This window comes from Pieris brassicae, chromosome 2, assembly GCF_905147105.1.
Source record: "Pieris brassicae chromosome 2, ilPieBrab1.1, whole genome shotgun sequence".
NCBI classification, from domain to species: Eukaryota; Metazoa; Arthropoda; class Insecta; order Lepidoptera; family Pieridae; genus Pieris; species Pieris brassicae.
In genome coordinates this window covers 19,177,044-19,203,223 of record NC_059666.1, presented here as the reverse complement: position 1 = coordinate 19,203,223, position 26,180 = coordinate 19,177,044, and the positions used below count along the sequence as shown (strand labels likewise).

At 32.7% G+C, this 26,180-nt stretch overlaps 1 protein-coding gene across 2 annotated transcripts in view; it reads right to left on the bottom strand.

Moving 5' to 3' along the window:
* Positions 1 to 23,060: 23,060 nt before the first annotated feature.
* The window catches only part of LOC123720519, a 32,302-nt gene continuing 29,182 nt past the window's right edge, over positions 23,061 to 26,180 (bottom strand). For both annotated transcript variants that reach the window (XM_045677161.1, XM_045677162.1), the window contains exon 7: positions 23,061 to 25,856. In XM_045677161.1, coding sequence (XP_045533117.1) covers positions 25,771 to 25,856 — 86 coding nt within the window. In that variant the 3' untranslated portion in view covers positions 23,061 to 25,770. The remainder of the gene's footprint in view (positions 25,857 to 26,180) is intronic.

The window sequence follows — 26,180 nt, the reverse complement described above, 5'->3', positions numbered from 1 at the left end:
CTAGACCCCTCAACAATATTGTTTTATTCCAATAAGAATATTAATAGGAAATTATGTAACAAAATTATTATGATGTCGTAAATAAGTTCATATTAAACATCATAATACTACACCGATAAAAGATTTTACAGCGCTTTAAATTTTTATCTCTGACTTTTCACGTTCGGTGCAAAAAACAAAATAAATATTTTTTTATTACTTCATCAAATAAGTACCACCCGAAAGCTATGTATCATTTCACGTAAAATATTGTGCTTTATTATCATTGGAACTTAAGAAAATATAATAGTTGTGTTAATTTGTTTCCATATTCGTTTTAGCATTGCGCCTCCTGTCTGCCGATTCTTAAAAGATTTAATGTATTGATGTTCCTTTTAAATTTCCAATATCACTTCTGTTCGACATGAGTCCTACAATATTTACACTACACTACACTAGCGTACCTCTAGATATTTTTCTCATTGAAGTTACTCGGGTAGTGCGAAACCTGACATCTAAGTGTGGGTACGGACCACCCAACTCCTCGCCATTACGCCTGATGATGTTTACACTTCAAAGTCGACCGTAAAAGGTTAAAATATATTCTGCGTATAAAAGTTTATTTCATAAATTATCAGTAAAACTAGTCTGGAATAAATAAAGTGTAAAATTGCTTGAATAAAGAACAAATTTTAAAACAATTACCGAGAAAAAGCCAATGAACAATCCGACGTGTTATGTAGTAGAACACTAGTGTAAGCAGAACCCCGACCAGTCCGAGACATCCATTTTCTAATTGTCCATCCTGGGACTGGTTGCAGCTACGCTCTTGCGTGCCTAGCTAGAGCTGCAGCTGAGCTGAGGCTGCAGGGCAAAAGGCGAATATTCTACGCCTTATAACAGAATTCACTAGCAAGGTAACCAGCATAAAACTGAGCGTGACTGGAAGGTCTAACCTGGCAGCCCCACTACCGAACTGGGGCACAGTGCACAGAAGGGATTCCAAGTATATCCACAAGTAGTTAGTTGAATGGAACCCGCAAGGAAACCGGACGCGTGGCCGTCCCAGGCAAATGTGGCGTCATACAGTTGCAGATAAGAGAGTCGATAAAAGGTGGAGCGAGCTGAAATACTAGGCTCAAGACCTAACGCGATGGAGACTCAGTGGACTCTAGGGCTTTTAAGACATTAAGTCAAGAAAGTCAAGTTAATAAAATGGTATTGTCATCTTGGTTCTTTTTCGTATTTGTGTTATACATTCACGGTAAAGACGATAGATGTAGATAAATGTAAGTCAGAGGGTGAGTAAAATGTACTTACGAGATTCATTTGCAAGGTTTTTTTTTGATAAAATTAATTTCATATTTGCGTCTCCATAAACTATATTCATTGTATAAAAATGTATTTGGTATGTATCTATAATATTTATCAGATTTTTGGACCGTTGTTTGTATACAATAGTCGACTTTGCTATTAAAAAACAGTAATGCTACAATCATGGCGTTTGTCTCGGATTTCTGTATTTGTTTTACTGGTAATTATTTGGAAAATAGGTCTCGTATCTTATCTTATCTTCTGACATAAGCCGTCGATAGTTCAAACATTTTAATTGCATACATGGAAATATATATTCAAACGGTCGACCGTAGGATAACACTGTTTCAATTTCGGAGAATTTCAACAGAAATATCCATATCCATATAAGAAGAAGTAGTTCTACCTCAAGAGATATAAATTGTATGTGTTATTAGGTTTCTCAATTATTTGTAGGTCGACTTTACATTCATAATCTTGCATGCCGTATATCGTTCGTAATTTCTGTACTGGGATACTTTATGTTCTTGTAAAACCGGTGTGTGAAAGTCTAAAATTTGGTATACGTCTATACGTCAGCGGGCGTGCCTTTTTAATATATAGTTAATATTATGCTTAAATAATAAACTATATTATCTACAAATTGCTATTATATTATTTTAAATAATAATATCAATACAAATATAGGTCCTCGTAAGTTAAATTGATTTGAAATAAATCCTATATTACGATATGGGTAATCTAATACCATCAAATTCAATGCAAATATTTCCAAGAAGTTTATTCAAAATATACAGGTCAACTGCCTGCCTAAAAGCAAATTCTAGTTCTTGTGTAAACATATTTATTTACGATGAAGTCATAGATCTTTGCAGGCATGCATATACGTAATCTATTTTGCAGCTGTGTCACTATAAAGTTTTATACAATATTGTTTGTTGGATGTTTTTCGTTTTGGAGGTAAATATACATTTTGAGTCCCAGAGCCAGTGGAGTGAGTGAGTGTGTGCATGGTGTTATGAGAAATATCAAAATCAATACTAACCATGTATACTAAATATGTAAGTTGAAGGATCATTTGGAACTAATTTTATTTGATGACATCTTATGTATAAAGTAACATAAAGTTTTAACAAACAAGACAAGTAGCGATTGTGAGAATTTATGTATAGACCTTTGAGTAAACCTTATTTTGACTTTTGAGTTATAAATTTAAAAATTTATTTCACATTCATCTTATGTAAGAAGGTTCAGGTAACTATGGCAACGAAAGGTAGAATTATGAAAAAACGTAGCCCATGTCCTTTAATGGGGCAAAGGGGCGAAAATGTAAAAGACGAAACAATGACTTTAAATAAAATAATAGAGATCAGAATTAATTTATCAGTAATACATACGTCTAATCTTCGTCTTTTCTACGTCACTTATATTAATTTTGTCTCACCAACGTTAATTTAAGAACAAATAATATTTAATTTTATCAGGAATTTATCCCGGCTGAAACTGAATCCGTCCAATTCTGACAAATCGAGCAAACGCAATGATAACGCTTTATGATGATTTCATTAGCGTAAATTAAACACGATATGGGCTATTAATCTCTTCTATGAATGAATTCCTTTTTTAGATGGTTATTATTTATGATTTTTCCTGTTTATGCAGAACTTGACTAATATTAAGAGTCAAATAAAATCACAGTACCCCAAACTCTTTTATCTCTACGAGTTATTTTAGACGTTCATAAAAAGGTAATGATTTGTTACAAGTTTCTGAATAAGCTTTACTTTTATTTAAATGTAAAATAGATATTGTTTATTGGAATAGTATATTTCATTACGAGTTCGGAAAGCCTTCCGCAAAGAGTTCCGACAAATTGACAGTCAGAACAAGTTGCAATAACGGTTCCGAACGTGTACTGAACAACTATTTTTAATACTGTTGCGAAAAAATGAAGCAATTTAATAAAACTATTTGCTTTTTTCTCTCCACGCAATAAATTCGTCGTATTTTCCTTTTCCGGTAAAATTTTATCCGAAGCATTTCTGTTAATTCAAATAAAATATCGTCGAAATTACTCATCTTGTGCAACAAACAACTAAACAAATGCTATAATTAGCAAGCAGATATTTTTTTTGTTGTCTTCACCCATTCTGGGTAGGCAAAGGGAACTATGCCCATACAGCCAAGTCTTCAGTGGATTTTTTTATTGATATGAAATGAAAACGAAATTAAATGAGATGAAATAAAAACCTAATCTAAATCCATTACATCTGATATTGAAACAAATTAGTAGCTTCATTTTAGAAATATTTGCGTGAATCATAAAAACTTCTATGAATTGTTTTTAGTAAAAACTTCGTGGTTGTTTTTTTCTTTTAATAGACATTGTTTTGTCAGTTGGGAAACAGTTGGGGCACGAGTGCGGAAAAAGGTAAAGAAAAAGCCCGAGTGTGTAATAGCCCATATCCCTAACGCTATACGTCCCTACAATACGCCACTTTTTTAACAACTGTATTAAAAAAGTGATGGAGAGATTAAATAGACTGCCGTCTCATAAACAAGCATATGTAGTGAAAAAAACAACAAATAGAGAGAGATATACACAGCGATAAAGGGTTGCGAATTAACGGTACCAGTAAAATCCAACAACAAAAAGCATCTTTACGTTTAGGTCGGTTTGAAATTTTCCAGAATAGGTAATTTGTCAAGAGCAATATTGACAGAGTTTGCGATTAATGACTTTAATGATCCACAACATACAATTCATACATATTTTTATCTTCTATTAAGCAAGTAGCCTTAATGTAAGCCTTTAAGGAACAGTTACGAGGTAAGTTTACTTAATGTTTTTGCCCTTTCCTTTGTTTTGTCTACGCGTTGGCAAACTAAATTTCAATTTTTGCATTTTAGGTAAAAAACGCCGACAAGACACGTTTGTTTCGTATGGTGATAGAGCGGTGGTTGGTCGACACTTAGTTTAATAGTTAAGTGTGACTAAAGATTCTTAATAATAGAAATACTAATACTAAATAGTGCGATCGAAAACAGTCTGTGCAATAGGAAAATAGGAAGGAACAAAAAAATTACAACAGCGGTCGGTTCAATGAGCGCCGTATACCAATTTGTATATTAATATACCAAGTCGAGATTAAAAAAACTGATACTCGATAACCAATTTAGTTGCATCATCTCCTATTAACTAAAATAATCCGTTTTTAAATTTGACATATATAACGAAGTTGAATCGGCGTGAAGACATTCTTAGAAAAACAATATCTAGGACTATTCAAACCCGTACCGTCCAGACAGGATCTATCGCTGTCTAGAGATGTTTTTTTAATTCAGTACTGAGATAAACAAGCTGAGGTGGCTTCTCTCAGTCAGTCTACTGTCCAGATTTACTCAAAAACAAAAGCCCGCAACGTCAAACAACAAATTATTCGGTAATTAATTTTACATTTGTTAAGATATTTTAACGAGGTTTATTTAACAGTTTTAGATATTAATTAAGATTTAATTCCACAGTTTTTATATAATATATAAATTCTTGCAATTTAATTATAAACAGTTGAACTCAAGGAAAATGCGGCAAACATAGCCAAAAGGACACAAGTAATTAATAATGTCACCAGGATACTGTGATGAAAATAATGCTTACATCTATAACTATGAGACATACGAGGCACTCGTGTCTTGTTGGTTTATAAACATTTATATTACATGTATATTAATAATAATAGTTTTAATGCCGATCCCAAGCTTATATCCTATTTTACCTTCTAGCAAGTAGTTGTCCCGATTTGCTCTGTATTAATTATTAAATAGATAAATAAATACAATTTATTTAAGACTTTTTACTATGTGCACATTTAACATTCGCTCGCATGGTGAAGGAAAACATCGTGAGGAAACCGACTTGCCATAGACCCAAAAAGTCGACGTCGTGCGTCAGGCACAGAAGGCTGATCATCTCACTCGTCTATTAGATTAACAAATGATCATGAAACAGATACAGAAATCTGAGGCCCAGACTTAAAAAGTAAGCTTGTTTTGCATATCCAATAACAAGGCAAACTGCCTTAATGTATAATAATTAAAATATAACAATTCAGTAGTCCGTGTTGCTCTATGCCTTTAGGTTGTTGACTTGTTGCACATCATAAAAAATGTAAAAAAAAGAATTTACGTGGAAAAGATTGTGTGACTGGTCTTTACATTCAATTTTCTTAAGGAAGTAGGAGTCAATGTCAATGTTAGTGTATGTTTGTATGAGAGTGTTTCTGGATCGCTCTATCCTCTGACACATATAAACTAGGTGGTGTACCGAATCAAGAATTTCTTTACAAGGTGAATTGTCATCTGCTATAAGTTTTACAAGTAATACGATTTTGATAACATTTGTAATGAACAAGAATCAATAAAAAATAAAACCTTATAAATATAGAATCTTAAACACGATAAACACCGGATATAAATACCGAAATGCAAATTACCTTGGATATGATTTTGTTTTGTTTGTTAATTTATAAAGCACTTATACATGGACCACATTCAAAAGTAATTAACGAAAATAATTATATCTTCAAAATTGTAATTAAAAATGTTTAAATGCTAAGAATTTCTAGTATCTGATTCGACACTAAAAAGTTTAACAAATACTAACGTTATCAATCGCTTATTATTCATAGTTCGACCGTAAAACGGTTCAATTTAGGGTCACGAGATCATGGTATGAATTTTCATACAAAACTGATGACTAAAATACCATTAGCGTCAAAGTGACTTTACTCGATGTTATGGTTGAATAATTGGTGCAGTTGGAGGTTGGTAATAGGCTCCCAACAAAAGGTCCCCTAACAGTTTCTAACAGTTAATTAGTACCGATACAGTAAAAATATCGCAATTTAATTAACGATAGTAATTAAAAACTTTCATTTTTAAAAGAAAATATAATGATATGAAACCTGTATGCAGCCAGTTAAAGAAATCTATACAACTTGGGATCCATAAAGAGAAGCCTAAGTACCCCTTAAAAGTAACGAAACCAGCTCGCATTCCTCCATATCTAAGTATATAACAAAAACTTAAATTTAACATGTTACTATATATACCAAAAATATTCTCCTTACTCTATAATACGGTCGTCCTGATTACAAGAGTAAGCACGCACCTAAATAAACAATCATGTGTTATAGATGTAATAACAGGGCTTCAATATGTCGCTTATTAGTCTCAAACATCGTAAACTAACGAGATTAATCATCGTTAATTTTGATTCATATTAATAACTTGTATATAAAATCAGATTAAAAAAAACACATAACATGTGATAATAATGTATTGTATAATTTATACAATAATAGTACTCAACTTTGTGTTTGCTATTCATAAAGCAAAGGTGCAAACACTAACACTACTTGGACTTTTTTTTCAGTTCTGTCTACATTTAGAGGGGACATATTCGTATGTATCTTCAAGCAGTGCTGTTGTAGGTGCTCAGACATTATTTTTTTTATTTCACGTAAACCTCACGCCAGTATCCCATTGCTTTTGAGCGAAGTAAGCGACTTAATTAAGCGTCATTAATGTCTATCATACGGATGCAATGTTACAAAATGTATATGATTGTTGGTCAAAACGCTACTATTGTGTAATGTGCATTACTACAGTAAGTAATGAGGAGATGTACATTAGACCACTGTAAAAATAATTGCTTCTAAACATTAAAATAGCGAAAACTAAATTAAATTGTGAATAATATTGTGAGTAAATCCTACTTTATTCATAAAATGTAATAATCCTATGTTTTCTTATATTTAAACTATTAACTTAAACTTTGCAATGACAACAAAGTTAAATTATTATTTAGCAAAAACATTGTTGAAACACTTATCGTATGGGGTAATTCCTTTATTACCCGATAAATCTTTTTCAAGCTAAGAACCATTTTTGCGATTTAATAAAGGAATTATACAACTATTTAGTAAAATATAAAGAAGTTAAAAGTTAGAGGAGAGGAGGAGAGTGTTCAGAGTTGTTCGGATTAATACCTGCAGCTGAGTTTCATCATCGGACGTTGACGCAGAATACGAAATTCCACCTGTATCACGTCGAAGTCCGCCGTTCCACAACTGAGCGTTATTCAAGGCAGTTTTTGCCGCGCACCACTATGTGGAACCAGCTACCCACTAAAGTATTTCCGAACTAATTCGACTCAGGGTCCTTCAAAAAAAGAGCGTACCAATTAGTAAAAGGCCAGCAACGCGCTCAACCCTCTGGCATTGAGAGTGTCCATTGCCGGCGGTAACACTTAACATCAGATGAGCCTCCCGTTGCCCCCCGTTCTATAAAAAAAGCTCGTAGATAGTATTATACAAAGATCCTTAAAGCTCTCTGGTTTTTTCTCCAGAATAACAGGGAGTCTCACCGATCGTTGAGTTACTATCTTTACCAGCCTCGTTAGAAGCATATTGGCGTTCAATAGTTGTATTTGGTCTCCGATGTATTTAACCCATTCAGCAAGGCTGGAGTGCAAAGAAAGTTTAAAGTGAAAATTATAAATAATAAATTTTAACTAAATATGAGGATAGGTTAAATTGTTATAACTTAGAATCTCCGAGTTCGTAGAGCAAATATCGACTTTCCTATTAAAATAATTAACTATGCATACAACTGCCTAGAGTCGTTAGTCGTTTATACAATCGAAGAAGTTTTCACATCCCACATTATCGAAGAAACGTTGGTAGAAATTCTCCAATTATGTCGCTACCATAATGACATTGCACAGGGTTTTGACATATTTATGGTCCTTTGGCCTCAGCTTAGAGTAGAATTAGGACACAGTACCGATAATTTAAATTCTTGGTTGAAATAGTTTTTTTTTATACATTGTTTTGTGTAGATTGTTTTTTTATTGTTTGGTTCTTTGTATTAACACTGTCTATTGTATCTACTTGATTTCGCTGGTCTTGTCAACATGTTATAGGGACGGCACAGCTTTATTTTTGTATGTACGAGAATTTGTATCGTGTTTGTCCTAATCATGTGGTCCATATAAAATAAATATAGGAAGCTCGAAGCTTTTGGGAGCAATTTTGTTTGTCGCTTTGTTGTTAACATAAATAATTATATGTCAGGTTACATTTTTATTTGCAAATGTTAAATATACAAAAATTATCACTACTGTCGGTTTGAGAATAGAAAACGCTTGATATTGGTCCGGCCTCTTAAAACGGTCGGTAAGCTTCTCAAGATTTTTGCAAATAGATGGAAGCAGGGAATACAATCTCGTATTGATTCGGACGATAACGATAATTATAGACAATTTTTTTACGACTGATAAAAATACCATTTATAGATAACATTTTAATGTTGTAATTTAGGCGGAATTCGGGAAATAATTTATTACTTAAACATGTTTGTACGGTTCCTGAGTCTACAGGTTAGAGGGTAATATTTTCACTCTATATTTACTACTCACAAATAACAAAATATTATACTTATGCAAAATAATCCAAGTATATTATGTGTCACTTTTCTGGAAATAAAAGGCTTTATTATTATTATTAAAAAGTAATCCAATTCTATTAACGCTATGAAATGCTATTCTGTGCTGAAGAAAGTGCCTACGTCTGAAAATATTTTCGTGGCTTCGAGGACTTTTTCCGTCGCTTTCAAATTTCTTATATTGAGGGTAAAGATGCGCTGGGCTGCTCGCAACCCGCGACTTGGGATTTTAAGGGATTGCTGCTAAATTACCCGAGAATTAGGAAAATAAACTTGAATACTTGTCCCATTGAAAATAAATGAAGTATTTTCTTCCTAATTATCATCTTTACCGGAGAAAAATTGTGACCTACTTTAAATACGCAAATGGGTAAAACTTTTCATTAAACATCTATTTCTGCACCATTTAATACGATTCACGAGAGGGTAATGTCGGGCGTTTCGTGGAAAACGACGGTCCATACATATAATTATTTTTAGAAAATTTATTAAAAGCGACTCATGTTAGTAAAAGTTCAATACTTTTTTACCGGATTGAAGCTATGTATTACTTATAATTATTTTACATAATTTTAATAAAAGATGTAGTTATTTATTTAGTCTATTTATTGATTCTTCAATAAGGAAATATGACGGACACATCACATATATAAAATATGTATAATCCTATAGCTAACATAAATTAATATAACAAAAAACAATAACTAACCTTAAAATATAATATAATAACTAAAACATATTACTAGATGGATTCCCTTTAGGCAAGGTTTCGAAGATACTGGCAGCGTTCCACATTTGAAAAGCTAGACTAATTCTTTGTCCGAGCTGGCTGCTAGCTCTTCGGTCTCCTGTGACTTCGGATAACCTTTTTGCTATTTCCTTAAAAAGCCTTATAGGACTAGGACAGAAGATAGGAAAACTGGAAATTTTGCGAATCCCTGCACCACCATGACGTAGGGTAGGGATGCTTGGATCAAAGATGGCTAGTTAAGCTGTATATTAAGAAACGATTCTAAGCTAATATTGATTACGTCGTCTACTTGTGTCAAAAGATTTGGGTGATTCCAAAAGGAGCAACAACGGAGAACATAAGCAAATTTAGTGACGAAAAGACAGAATTTTAAGATGCAAAGTACATAATGTGGACTAGTTTCAAGGGGACTGAATTTTGAAATTTAGTAATTGAATTATTGCTTAACCGGTAAATCAATGGACATAAGGCAAGGGATGTTCCAATTAAATGAAACACTTTGTTTGGACCTAAGTGTGAACTGGCTTCAATCGTTTAAAAGATCAGCAAACAGGCTAAAACTAAATTAGGGTTAGTAGGGTTACGACTCTAAAACAATTACGCTTATAAGTAAGTTGATCGCTAACATTTGGTATGCGTTTCTAATTATTAACTAAAATATATGTAGGTAACTTAACTGATGTTAGGTTACATAACTCAAGCATCTTTAAAATTTCATCTTTTTACACAATCAGTTGCTCAAGGTGTATTGTATATTTTGTATAATCACCCTATTTCGATTTCTTACGGTTTGGCCAGGTCGTGGCCTCTCCAGGGAAGCAGATGGAAAGTTCTAGATTCCATAGTTTTTCTTATATCCTCGACCTGATGAAAGTTTAAAACTATACTCATAACTTTTAAGCATATTACTACAAACAATTTTAATTTAGGTTTTGGCCAACAATGTTTATTAAAAAAAACAATAATATATGCCGATTGTTTTAGTTCGAATAAACACAACCACGCACGTGGGTGTGGGCGAGTAGGTGTGTTACAGAGTAACAGTTATTAAATTTTCTACACATCATAACTCAATGTCTTCAGCCAATTAGTATATCTTATATGTATATCAAATAAATTTGATCATCCACAATCAAGGAGAAAAAATTACAACGTGATACATATTAGCATTTTACGTCGCGTCACTGTGCTGTGAGGCGACTTGATCTAATCAGTGACTTTATGTCTGTGTAAAGTACTCTGAGTAAAAGCCAAACGAAAAAGAAAATACAATCGAATTCCGTTCCAATTTTTGTTTTTCAACTACCTAACATTATTTCTGTATTGTTATGTTAGTTAGTCTACGTAAGTGGCCTGATTGACTTTGAGCTGTCAGATTAAACTTATATAATTTAGGAGATTTTGTTTTCTACGTCGAAAACATTACGAAGTCAACAATTATAAATACGTGAGAATAATTATAAATAATATAATATATATTTTAATAATTGTATATATTCTATAAATAATTCATTAATACAATCACAATGCTTGTATTCAATAATTGGTGTTTCATGACTTATTTTGTCGTAAAACTGTACCTTTTATTCGTGGATAACTTATTAACTATGCTAAATAAGCGTTGATTTAATTATTAAATACTTGGATGGAATTCATGTATTCGTATATAATTATTATACGAGCTATTTTACGCATTCATTCTCAGGCATCTAGTGCTTTAATGGTCACTTAATGTGCTGTGTGGTAACTTAATACCTCAAGTAATAGGTTGTGATTAATTCTTAAAATCATCTGTCTACAGGGCAACTCTGCCATAAGTTTGAAAATTTAAAAAGACCAACCGCGATGGCTGCTGGCCCCATTTTTCGGTTTACATATATATCGGTATATCCACCACCTCCACCTGGTTAGCTCTTCCACCTTTAAGAATTTCTGGCCTAAATAGCTTTGTAATTTGTTGGCTACAGAGTATTCCTCAAAGTGACGACGAAATCTAAAATTACTTTGGCTCCGGATGTTAAAGTGATGGGCTAATACAAAACGTATTAGCTGGAACCTCTTCTCGAATTAATTATATTCTCTGTTTTGTTATATTTCCTTTGGGCCTAAACGAGTTGTTGGCGGTGCTTACGAGCAATTCATTTCAAATAAAGAGGAAATTGTAAAGGTGGATAAATTAGTTCTGTTAATCATCAAGCTTGATATCTTTGTATGTATTAGGTCCTTACATATGAAATAGGCGTTTTGTCATACTGGCCACTTTGACCAAATCAAATATCTCCTCTTTGGTTAAGAATTCCAAATAAAATTTTTCTACAGCTCGTGCATTTGTTTTTCGAAAACCACAATTCATTTCATTTTCCCGTTTTATATTTTTTTCTATGCGTAAATATATTTATAAAATGGAAAACATGAAATTTCGCGTTATTTACGAGTACGAGTTCCACCGTGGCACCAGTGCTGCAGAAACAGCTCGAAGGATTAATCATGTGTACGGCGGCGGTGTCGCAAAAGATGTTGTTGATGGTTCCAACGTTTTAGTCCTGGAAATTTAGAACCTGCAGACCAAGCACCGTGGACGGCCGGAGACTAATGTTGATAACGAATAATTGAAGGATATTGTGGAAGCGGATCTAAATTAGCTGCAGGCTGCGGTGTTAGTGATAAAACTGTATTAATCCACTTGAAGCAAATCGACAACGCTACGCTCTAGGCTACTGCGACTTCACGACAACGCTAGACTGTTGTCTAGCGTTGTGGTGAAGCAGTCTGTTGACTGCTACCAAAATTAGAGGAGCTTCAATTGGAACGTCTAAGACATTCACCGTACTCTCCGGACCTTGCTCCAACAAATTACCATTTTTTAGACCGTTTTCAAACATTATTGATTCCCGTCCGCATGTTTTTTTTAGTAAAGGGATTAATGAACTACCTATAAGATGGCAATATGCATAGAGAGCTATGATTAATTATATTATTCTATTTAAATAATCTACTTTTCGTTCCTCCCATATAAAACGCCAATTTCTTATGTAAGAACATAATATTATAATTATACGACTTGTTGCCGTAAACTATTTTAAGTAAACATTTTTAACATGAATCTAGGCATGTAAAAAAAGTTATAATATATTAGGTTTAACTTAGCTTATTCAAGGTGTCCTCGTCTTTTACATATGTGTATTGGGAATTTGTGTACTTTGCATATAAAAACTCGTCCGTTTTAATCTTTTATCAGAAATTCTAGGCTTCGTATGTCCTCTTGATTGCCAGGGCTATGTGTTCGTCAACGAATATGGGAGTCTTTGTTCGCCGATAACCCGGTGACTAGTATCCTTTCTATTAAAGTTCTTTAATACGCCTTTCTATTAAAGTTGTGGGTTCTGGTAAAAAAAACTATCTCGTATTCTGGGTAAACTTAGTGTTACACTAGCATGGTGGGCGATCGGGAGGACGTGTTGTTTGTCTTAGCAATTTTAGTCCAGGTGACAATATCAGTATCAGTTATGTCTTTATGATAAGAAGAACCGAGTTGCTTAATAGTTGATAGCAAGTTTTAGGTTTTGAATTCTGGAATACCACGTTCCATGTTCGACGAGCGAAACTAAGTTCTGAGTATGTCTTGATGCCAGATCTTTGACTGTATAAGCTAATGTCGCTTCTCAATACGTAATTGCAATATATGCTTGGATTTCTTAACTAGAACGGTGATAGCTTTTTCGTACTTCTCGACATACTGATCATCTGTTCAGCGAGTTGACTTGTTTTGCGTCTAGTTGTTGTCAGGGACTCTGTGAAGTTGAGAATTACAAGTAATAAAGTCGGGCGACTTAGATTGTCGTCTACATTCAAATTTCGTTTTGGCCTAAATCATTTGTTGTTTATCATTAAGGTTTATTTTCGTAAAATAGTGAATTCAAACAGATTTCTTAAACGGTAAGATACATCTAGTACGGACATGAGTTGGCGCAGTTGTAATTGCGATGAGCTTTTGTTGTGACGTGTACATGTTGACGTATGTTTAGTTCTAGATTTTGACTACCTTCAAGGTTCACCGAACCTAAAAGTCATCATTCCCAATATATAAAATACTAACAACTGAAGTAAGCTTAATCAGAAATATAAATAATTTAAGAATCATTATTTATTCCGTATGAAGACAACACACCAACATTTCAACCTCAGTCAGTATTACTCAAATTAAACCAACTTGTTGCAATGCGATGAACAGCTTAAAAAAATTGTACTTCAACTTGTTTTGAATAGCTTATTATTTTAAATAAGCTATGAAATTACTTACTTAACAATGTCGACGGATTAACTGAAATGATATACATAATATTATTATGATATAAATAATATAAATGATTACTAGGTATGTCTTAACTTACCTACTTAACTTCTGACTTGCGTTTTTCACACCCGTATAAGCTCGTCTTTGGAAGCGCAACGTAAAGGCGCGCCTTTTGGCACACGCTCAACTCTCGCGCTTCTTTCTCGTATAAGCAAATAGCAATGTTTCTTCGTTAGAATCCATGTTGATTTGGTTGTTTCGAGAAAACACGCTGAAATATGCCAGTTTACGCGCGTCCGTCACGTTACGGTTTTTTGAAGCGCGTATTGCGCGCGTGTTCTGAAACGACCGTATACGCGCAGAAAAATATGCTAGTCTGAAACCGCCTTTACATCGAACTCGCTTGAGAATTTAACAGAATATCCAGAGCATTTACAAGACCACACTGCATTATTCATACTTCCGTAATATTAGTCACCTTAAACAATTTATAGCCTCATAAATATTCCAGGCTGATCAGGACAATATTTGAATTTTAGTTTGGCACATATGCGCGACACAGTTTTATACAGCAATGTATTATCCTGTATTACATCTTGTAATAGTGCTTCATATTTTGTAGGTTTTTATAAATTGATACTATATAACTCAAAATGTAAGATAGATAAACTTCGCGAATGTTCAGTGGCATATCGAAGTGTATGACGCATATTCTACAACGATAGGTAATTTGTAAGGATTCATATTGTTTATTGAGTACTATAAATAATTTTTGAATAATGAATTTCAAGAAAGTTGTAGTAAAAAAAGTAAATGCGCCTAAAAATTATATCATTAAACCATACCAACCTTCGTAGTAATTGAATGCAATATTAACTTGAAAATGTTTAACGGGAACGCAAAACCCTTCTGAAATTTTCGTTGTAATCAACAAAAGGTTTGTTTTCAAAATTAATAAAAAAAGTTACACGTATATTTATTTGTAATTAAACTGTCGCATTAACTTTTATAATTATTTGGTAGAATTACAATCTAAAGTAAAACTACCTTTATTGTTGTTATCTATTTCAGTAAATTAAAAATAAGTTGACGAGTGTAACTAACAATATTCGTGGTAGTTAAAAAAAAATGGAAAAATTAAAAAAAAAAGTTACAGAAAAATGACCAAACATTTTATGTTACAGTTACAGTCGTAATAGTGCTATACGACTTTGTTACGACCCTGGGGTAAGCGATATGGGATATCACTGTTACAGATTTTCATAAAGGATCGAGAGGATCCGATTGAATCTCTAACCAGATCTAGCTCTCAGTTAATATGTTTCACTGCACAAGTGCCACTTGAAAGCTCTTCTACCCAGGCACAGTTGACTCGCTCCAACAGTTTTTCCGAAGAAGCAAAATAAAGCAAGTATTTAAAGTCGATATATACATTGACTACTTGTAGCATTCCTCCAATCACCATTCTTGAAACCTGACATTGCATCTTATTTCGTAGTATATATAGTTAGTATTTTTAGCGCTGGTGGCGTTTCAATATTTACGATTAAATAACATAGATCACATTTAGAAGCATTTGAGATGTGGTGCTAGCGTCGCATGCTTCGTATAAGCTGGGTCTCTAACGAGAAGTTGCAGGATGCAGAACATTAAGCAATTAAATTAAACGCCTTGTTGGTAGAAGGAAGAAGCCATGGCTTTGCAACGTTCAGAAGGGCGGACGGGTATTACGACTGTGGAAGAGTTGGTGCATGTGGTATAGGACAAGACACGCTTCAAAACTGTCGACCTCAGTAATGGAGATGCACTAAAAGAAGATAGCAAAGCGGGACAATACGGTTATAAATATGTGAAGGCTTCACTTCTAAGTCTCAGTGTTTCATATGAAAAACTATATTAATTATTTTTTGCGTAAAAATCACAAAAAACAGTCAATTTTAGCTGTGCTATATTGAAAACCATTTCATAATCCTTTATTTCGACGTCAAAGGACAATAACTAAAGCTTTTATATTAAGTTTCTATACAAAGACTATCCTTTCGCTTAAAGCTTTGGCTCGACCTTATACCGTGGACTTTCCAGCTGGATTCTTTAGCTGGTCATACGGCACGAACTTCCCAAGCCCGGCTTGAAATCTTTGGTGTTCCAAATTTCGCAAAATTTATCTTGGAATCAGTGCGTAAATCCATAGATTCTTTGCCAAACAGATTATAGGTCTGTATAAAAGCCAAAGGTGGCCATTTCGAAAGGAATATTTTTTTTATTTTTTAACTGAGACATTTATAAATGTAGGTATAATTTTAATAATATTACATTACTTCATTAAAAAAAAGGAATTTTCATTTATAACAGAACTTGGCTGGACTACGTATATACAAGTACGCACTCGTATCGAAGTTTTTTGAAATATAACCCTTTCTCTATGCACGATTTCTAGATGTAAATTTAACTTAAAAAATTATAAAAGATATACTATTTAAATTAAATTAAACTGATTATAAAGATAAAATATTAAATAATGTGAATCAATAGAACCCTTAACATCGATCACAATTAAAGTGAAATAAAAATAATTAAATAAACATCGACTCGAGTTGGAGTTAATAAACTCTTTTTTACTAACCTGACGAATTACCAGCTCACTTCGACTTCTTATTCCGAATACGGACTCTGCTGGGGGTAGGCGACACTGAACAAAATTTCAGTAAATTTAAATCTCGTTCTTAAAAAGTTTTTATTTTAGAACCGTTAGATTTTTATAGCCAATTGTCGTTGTATTCATTAGCTTTCCAATTCAAAAATTCTTTGAAGCTTTGAAGTTGTGGTTGCATTTTTAATATATATAACGTTGGTGATTAGGGGAAACGAAGCAGAGAAACTCAAAGCGAAGTGAGCATCTATTGTGTTGAAGCGTTAGAACGAGTAAGCCCTACATTTTCACTGAAATACTATAATTATTTTATTCACTTCTAAATATAACACGGTTTTTAATAAAAAATATTTATTTTATCTATTTCAAGTATATATTTATTTATTTCCCGTGAAAAAACATAAAGTACCACCTACTTATATACGTCACGAGAGGCGAAACAGAAAATTAAATGAGAAGGATTTTCCCTTACATAGAGTAACTCCTCTGCGACAACTGCGTACTGTAATTCAACTTCGGGAAGCCTTATGACTTGTATACATTAACTCGGTGTATAAGACCGCCTTAACATATTTCCAAGAAAGTGGTTATTTCTGCTTACCTAAATGAATTTGGATATGAATAGTCCCTGATTTCTGCAAGAACGCTTTAATACAAATGTTGGATAATGAAGATATACGCCCACCAAATGACCTTTTAAAAGATAGAGAACTTTGCAATCCCATATATACTTTAACTATTTTTGTACTACATTTTATACGAGTTCATCCAAATTATAAAAAAAATAAAAATAGACAATCGAAAATTTTTATGATGTTATCTATATTCAATTCATTTATGCATTTAACCTTGATTATTGGGAGATAGCAAAGATTAGATCTAGATCCTTTTACATTATTTCCGTTTTTAACACTATAAACTCGAGGTGCACCAATTCGTCCAAGGATCCACTTTCGAAGTGGTAAATTTTGCGGTTTTATCAATACGATATCTGCATTTTAAAATTCTTCAACTCTTTTTAACCCCTTTGGTCGTTGTTAAAGATTGATCCCAGCCCGAGAACCCAATTCTCTCTAAGAATAATAATAATAAGAATCTAAAAATGGATTTAGCGTCTTCTTTTTTTAAGGAATCTGTTTCAAAGTCTTAATTTTGTACTTCTTCTATATCTTCTGTTGTGATCATTATGTTTTCATTATGCTTTTTAAATTTTAATAACTTTTTTACAAGCTCTTCATAACGCAAGGTAGTAAATCTTTCAAATTGAGAGAGTGGAACCTGTGATTGTACGTTGTATTTGACTGCAGTGGAGCCGTTTCTCTAATAACAGGATTTTTGTCCTCTTTAACTTTCAAGACTTAACGAATCCTCGATGTCGGACACCATACATAAATATAAATCCTCGATCAAATAATAATCTTCATTAACAAATTATGGTGAAATTGACTTTAGTTTACGCGGCGTAATTAGGCAAATAGGGCCAATTTCTTGCCAAATGTGGCAACGACTTTGCATGGCACCTGCTTTATTACGTTTGGTAATCGCATTGCAAGATGATGCTGCTTCCTACAAATACTGGGATTTAATAGTAATAAACCCATCAATTTTATACGGAACCATAATAATGATTATTATAATTATTAGGAAATTAATTAACCTAGTATCGTGCATTGCCATAAAAATATACTACTACATATATCTTTTGTACCTACTGTTATGTATTTAATATTACTTAATTTTTTTACAAGGATAGGCAGCTTACGGCAATTCTTTCTTAACTTTTGTAAATGTACATGCTAGCTATGTCATTTTATAAAAGCTGTTAGTTACCTATATTAAATAATAATAATAATATATTGAAAAGCAATAGAGTAAGTCAAAAGGGTCAATCGAATTGTCAAATTTATCTTATAACCTTCTATATTACATTAACTAAGAAACTGGTCTACATCATTCTCTGCCTACAATTATAATCATTTCTTATCTTATGTTAGTCCTATTCATAAAACAATTATAAGTCCGCATGCCCGTATAGTCGGTTTAAAATGACGATTAACAGGAACTACATATCATAATTCACGGTTTGTTTAAAGATACGCTTATAATTCTCACTTGATGTTACTAGTAAAAATTTATTAATGCAGTTCAGAATAGTATTTTGTTTTCCCGCCCAACGAAACGCGCCAAAAGCGAATAAAAATGTTGTTCACAAAATAAACTGGCAAATCATCCAACAAATTTCGTGGCGGGAACATTTCTTAAACAAATTCAAGTGTTCATTTTAGGAAGACCCCTCCCAACAACTTACGTGAGTTGACATCCAGAAATCGCATCTATCGTGGGCTAGGGTTGGAAACTTTTAGAGGAAATCGTATTCGCTTCGAATCGTGCTATCACTCGCTACCGAAGCCTCCGTTTGCATGAACAAGAAAGAGACAGCTGCATCTCGGATTTATTATTATTATTAATGGATAGAATATACGTAGGGTTTGTTTTGTTTTTCCATAGTTTTAAGTTCATTTCTTAGATTAGTATGAGTTGGCCTGTAATAAGTAACCTCATTGCCGTCTTAAAATAGCCAAATGTTGGTTCCTATATTTACAACATTTGTCGCTTCCATATTTAATTATAATAATGCAAAACGTCAAACTAAACGATGTTGATGGATTCATCAAGAGACCATCCAATTTCAGAACGATGTCGGATAATAGATTTCTATGGAAACTTTGACAACAAATTTCCTAAGGTATGCAAAAGGTTTATAGTAAATATATAAGATAAGCAGCTGCTATATGTTAACCCTATTCGAACGAGGGTCAGTATAAACTGGTAGATAACAGACACATTCTAGTTCGGAAGACGCGACCAGACGGCGCCAAATTTTATGACTCACTTTTGCCAAAATATCCATTCAATGCATTCGCCACTATTACTACAACCGTTGAGAGATAATAAAAATCACATTACTCGAAACAGACCTACTGTTCTGTTATTCGTCTTGTCAATGAAAATATATACATTAACAGAATTTGCTAAAGAATAAAAATAAATTACTTGTAATCTGTACTTATAAAACTAGAGAGTTTCCAATTATTTGGTTGAACTCTCGGGGATCGATGAAATGTAAGAGGGTAATATTGCCAAGATTGATAAAGATGAAGGCAGGTGAAGCGCGAGCGATAGTACTGAAGTAGGCTTATTAAATATTTATACCCACGCGCCTTGATTCGACTGGAATACATGGGTAACACTGAAAATGTTTAGAATTGGCCAATTAGAAACATTGCTAATGAAAACTTTTTGAATTTTAATTTTAAAACTCTTTGGTAACCTAATGTAGTATATTGCTATCATTTGTCATTTGTTTTTGTGAATTGGCGGCCAATCTGACACTCTTGTTACACGTGAGGGACGTCCTTTAACAGCGACTACTAAAGAGTTATCTTGTTGATCAGACGGGAAGAACATTAAATGTTTGACAGTTACCAAAACCATAAACATTTTGTAATGGAAAAGTTTATTTTAATTTACTTTATATTTTCGTCAATTTCCAATGTTCTAATATAGTTATTCTATTCGGACGGGTACTAATACAAAAACTATATAAATCCATTTGTTCTAGAGTTATCAGTTTTCGAACAAACTCAATTTTATTTTATATATTAAGATGGTTCTCGTTTTAAGGCGGTCAGATTTATACATATATAATAATAGAGAATATTGGTACAACAATAGTTGGTCTATACATAGCAAATACTTTGAAATTGATTTAAAACATGTAATAAACATTTGCTTACTTCTCTAATTTTCTCGTAAGTTATATCGAATAGGATATCGGCAAATATGTTGAAAGTACTTAATAGAATTACTGTGTACCAACTCCTGTAATAAACAATTGCGCTTTTATTGAATGAAATATTTATACAACTTATATATTCTCGTTGTCGACTATATCGAAAGATTTCCTACTACTTTTGGACGTTAATTTTCCTTATCACATTATTCTAACGGTCATCAGTTCATCATATTTGGGATAGTTCAATGACCTTAGACTATAGTAACTTTGGCTGTCATTAAACATCGAAGTGACCCTAAGAACTAAACACTCGATCGTTTATGTTATTGATAATCTTGTCAACTCCCCTATGTACCGCATCACCCCATAGGGGGTGGCTGACTGGGGAAAAACTTTGCTAGCGTCCAACTATAATATCGATAAAAATATTTTTACTCATTCCGTATCGCAACCTTTGTTATTTCCGTAAAAGCGTGAACAGCCCTTGTTGCGCATTGCGGCTCATAGCTGGGGTTGCTATAAGTTGACGTATAAATTGCTTTAATTTAATAGATCGCGACTGCGAAGTGAGGGGTTCACCGATTTAAACTCATTTTTCTCTGGGGACACTATCGTTACATAAATAACCGCGATTTGAAAGTCCCAAGCATTCATTGTAAAGTTCCGACTAGATTAATGCGTTTTTGTTTTCTTTAAAGTCTCCTTATGGGGTAGTTGCTTTTATAAAGCTATTTATTTTGAATTTACCAAATTTAATTTTGAATTTAACTTCTTAGTCGCAACTAAAAACCAAATACGTGTTGTCACGATTTGTTCTTTTAATAAAACTAACTTTTATACATATATTTACTAGAAATCATACAATGTTTTTTTAACTTTTAAAAAATTTGGATTCAATACTTAAAAATGAAAAAAAAACGCCTAAAGCTAAAAAGTATGGGATACATTTTGTCACGTTTATTTATTTTTAAAGATATGGGAAATATTAAAAGAAATAATGGTGATCTTAAAACCTTGTAAGTCATTAGTCATTTTGTATTAATTTTAATATATTTCATATTTATAAAAAAATTACATTAATATGTCTGTACGAGCCAAGGCTGTACATTGTGCTCACTTAGGCTATCTTAGAATTATAAGCGTGATGATCCCTATGTACGTACCAAGGTTCGTACATTTTTGCTCTTTTACAATCATGACAAATTCCTAGTTTGTACGTGCCATGAATGTACATTTCGATCACTTATAAGCGTGACGATTTCCCAAATTGTCGGAGCTACGTCCCGAGAGTATAGCCCGATGCATGCACTCTCTTCTACATACGTTATTCGTTCATAGCGATTAACTAAATCATGGGAGTTACACCCCGAGAGCATAGCCATAGCCAGCTTTGACTGTTAAATTGTATTCATTCGGTACTTAGCAATTAGCACGTCATTATTTCGATCATATTCTATTGTAACACGCGAGTGGTAAATATAGAGTAAATCAATAAATCTCTATTATTAAAAGCATCCTGTTGACCCAGGAACCGTACAATGTCGATTAAGACAAACAAAAAACAAATGTAAGCCAAGCATAATAAACACTAAGGATTTTTATCTTCATTCTAAACGAATTCCGTCACAGTATTTATAACTATACCAAGTTTTGAGCAACATTCAGCCTGTATTATTCATTCTTAGGGCATAAAATATGCTATATTTATTTAATATTACTGTGAAACCATGTAATGGTGTAAAAGGGACATCACTAAAAAAAAATCCATAATCCTCAACTAACTTTTAATCGGAAGAGGTTAAGAGGATTTAACTTTCAATTGACTGCTAAACTGTTTAAATTACTCAGCATGTCTAATAAATTGAACGAAAGGTAATTTCGTTCTTATTCTAAAACAATCCAAAGCCTAAAATATAATTAAATTTTCTTCAAGTGTAAACTTTTAGAAATATTCTCTTTGGAATTAATTTTTTTAAATACTGGATATGTATATAGTATGTCAGAGCAATGGCGTTACTGTCGCTGCCATTGTTATTATATTATATCACAGAGCTTATTACCTTACAACGTCAAAGTCGAATCAGTTAAAACTGTTAATAGTAGCGGTTTTATTCGATAGTAATAGTGCATCATTAGCACTTTAAACTTGCAAACCTTTCATTTGTCACTCGTTCTCACGACTGCCGTTCGACTATGTAGTTAGTTCGAACACAAAGTTTTATGAAAGTTGTTTATCACAAATTCGGGTTGCTATAACAACAGGCACTGTTTGGTAAGGTGATCAATTACCCCAAAAATAAAAGAAAAAGAAGGCCTGTTGGAGGACCCGATATATTTTAACGGATCCGGATGATCCCATCACAATAACAATATTGACATACGAAGATTATAAGTAGCAAGTATAGTTTTTACTATAATCAAACCGAGGGTTGACTTCTCATCAGGCGACATAAGCCCTTATATATATTAATTAGTGAAATTGTCCGGCAAGTAACAATGTTATTGTCTTCACACTGACGAATACGGAAAATTAATTTTAATTTTTGTTATCATATATTGGTCAAACCAGACATGGCCAGTTAGTATATATGTATGAAAAACCAATGACCTAAAATATAATTTTCACATGTCGCATGTTTTATTTAAAAGTAAGTAAAAATATTACCAAATTATGTGTAGAGAGGATACATCGAGGAAAAACAGGATGTAGGGTAAATAAAAATATTTTGTCTATAATAATTTTCATTAAATGAAATACATAAATTCGGGTTGGCACAACTACGTAGGCTTCAACGATCCAAATATAGAGAAGAATTTTTCAGTCATAGAAATTTGATTTTTTTTACATTTATTTCAGTTCAACAGGTATGAGTATATAGTATATACTATCTGATCACAACCCCAAGCTAAAGTATCACCTTTTTCAATAAGTGTCGCGAAAAATCTGAATTCTTATAAAAACTTCTACAATGCTTTTGTTGTAAAGGGTAAAGAAAAATCACGAGTGTGTAATAGCCCACATCTCGAACGCTATACGTCCCTGAAATAAACCACATTTTGAACAACTGTATTAAAAAAATACTTTTCTATTCATCTGGTCCCCGTCCTAAAAGCGACCCTCACCCTTCATTTCATATGAAAGTGAAAAACGGACAATAATTAAAATAAAAAAGGCGCTCCATGTCACAACATTTAAAATTATGCACTTTCCATGTAAGATCCATATATATCATCCACAACTAGACACTAACATCAAAACTATAATGGCAACCCTAAAATGGGCCATACATTACATTACATTTGTCATCTGTATAACGGACTACTTGGTCTGCCAATCTCCATTTAAGTTTTAGGGCATGTCGCTTAGCATCAATTATTTTTGCGAATAATTTCACTTTTATATTTGTCGCGTAATTGAATTCCGGGAATACTCCCAATAACTCACGCTGGAACGATCATATCTGGGCTTTTGTTTTGTTTTTGATCCAAGTTTCCAAGTTCCAAACCCAAGTTTGTGCTACACATGTATAAAAAGGCAGCAAGCGGGAATCCACCACCTTTTTCTTTAGTGTCAGTGGGAGCTTACCTTTGGGGATTTCTTTTAAGCTCCAGTTCTTTGTCGTGTCATTATTTTCTAAATAAATCTGGTTTACTAAGATAAGTATAGCTGTCTGCATACTCGATGGCTTTTCCTTTAAGCATAATAGGGTAAATGTTGTTATTTGTTGTAACTTTTGTTTTTGAAGTATTTATAGTCCTATTATTTGCTGGCAGTGTTAAGATCTTCCATCACTCCTTATGTTACTTCTTTTTTAATACAAAATTTTGGTCCAAATCTGTCTACTTTTACTTTACTGGGACTCTTCTTATATATGTCTTTAATAATGTTTATGTATATAGCTGGTATGCCTTGAAATTAAGTTTTTATTTTCATTAGATATTTTTAGAAGTGTAGTGAAAATAACAACTGAAAATACAATGTATATTTTTTAAAATTTGTCGTTCCATGATAGTGAGAAATCGAAAGTGATTTTGACACACGTTGAATAATTAATGTCCTGGAGATCGATTTTGAGATTACGGTTGCTAGCAATTACTAGAGCATAATTTCTGTTGTTCCGACTTAAACAGCTGATTAATACAAAATGCGTCTGTAAAATAAATCATAACGGTACGCTTCAGCCACTATGTTTCATGAAAGTAAAATCACGATAATGACAAATGTAGGTTGGGGATAATATATGGATTATTAATGCTTATGTAAGGCAATATACCATTTCAGTTCCTAAATATTTCAGTAAATATAAATATTACGCAATTATTAAATATAAGTAAATATGACTGTAATGGAAAATGTGTTCTCTTAGACATATAAACAATAATTAGTAATAAAGAATTCCTACTACGATTTTAATGCTATCAGATAAATAAATTTTCAAGATTTCCCCAAAAAAATAATAATTTCACGTATTAATCAGAGTTTTGTTTCCATAATATTCCCCATTCCACCTACGAATCAAATATTAATAACAATGCGAAGAATTTAATTTAAATCAAACGCTTGGTATAATATTAAAATTAAATAGCAGTGCTTCGAATAAAACTGTAAACGTATCGTAGATACTGAAACTATTCATTGTTAGTTTAATTTTAAGTTGTAATTTTGATTACATGCAATAAAAGTTTTTTTCCCATCCGAGTTTTTAAAACGTTTTGCCAAAATCGTCTCTGGTGTGAATCGGATAGTGTCGTGGGAAAACTGCCAAATGCCAGTACATGCAACTGAGGGCCCAATTCTATGTTTGCGTTAATGGTGGTTGTGATTAATAGCTTAATGCAGTTTTAAGTGTGCGTGAAATAGATGCTTAAATACTCTTGAATAATGAGGGTCGCATTCATTGTTTTGTTGAATTTGGCTTAACGTACTGTTAAAAAATAAATATTTTATGTTTGTATGTTATGTTTTAAAATCTTAAAAGTTTTAGGGTTCTCAATGCTTAAACAAATAAAAACTAAAACGGTAGCTTTAGCGGCTGACCTCATGCTTCCCAAAATTATATTTTTATGTAAAAATATACTTTTTGCTCTATAAAAGCAAAATAGGTAAAGACCAAAAACCTAAAACTTTACGCGGCGTTTATTAAATGATATTGTATTAAGTTAACACGCTGTTTATTATGCAGATTAACAGGGATTTATTTATCATTTTTTCAAACAGATGTTTTAATAAATTTTCACGAAAAATGTCTTTCAAAGTAAAAAAACGGGCAGCACACAAAAAATATATATAGTCCTCACTTTATATTTCCTATACAACGTAATTTTATCTACGTTTTAACTTAGTTTTTTACAAAGGAATTCATTTACCACCGGCTGTTTATTCCCAGAATTTCTTATAAAAGGAGTTTTTAAGCTCATTATGTTGTATATTGTGATCAGATAGTTGGTGCCTAGCTACAATTTTTATTCGTATCTATAATTTATTTGATGACATATGTGAAGATCAGTAATATGCCTACTTCTCGGTACTCCGTGCTATATGACATCCCTCCATTTACGGATCCATCTGAAAAAATGGAAATACGTTAGTTTGAATTCTATCCATAATTAGTAATTACATTACTCTAGTAAATTAAAAACGATCAATCAAGGAAAGTCTGTTAGGTTGGTCACGCATCCATTGCAAAGACCGGGGAAACAATGCTTAATGTATTGAAATTCTTTGTATTAACTATGACCATAGAAATTAAAAAATAGATTATTACACGTATAGTTCAATAGAGGCCACGGACTATTTGCTTCTTTACGTTAGCTTCACACGCCTAGGCGCTACCGTTTCGTTAAACATCCAAGACTAATAAAAATCATTATAAATAAATAAGCGTCGAAT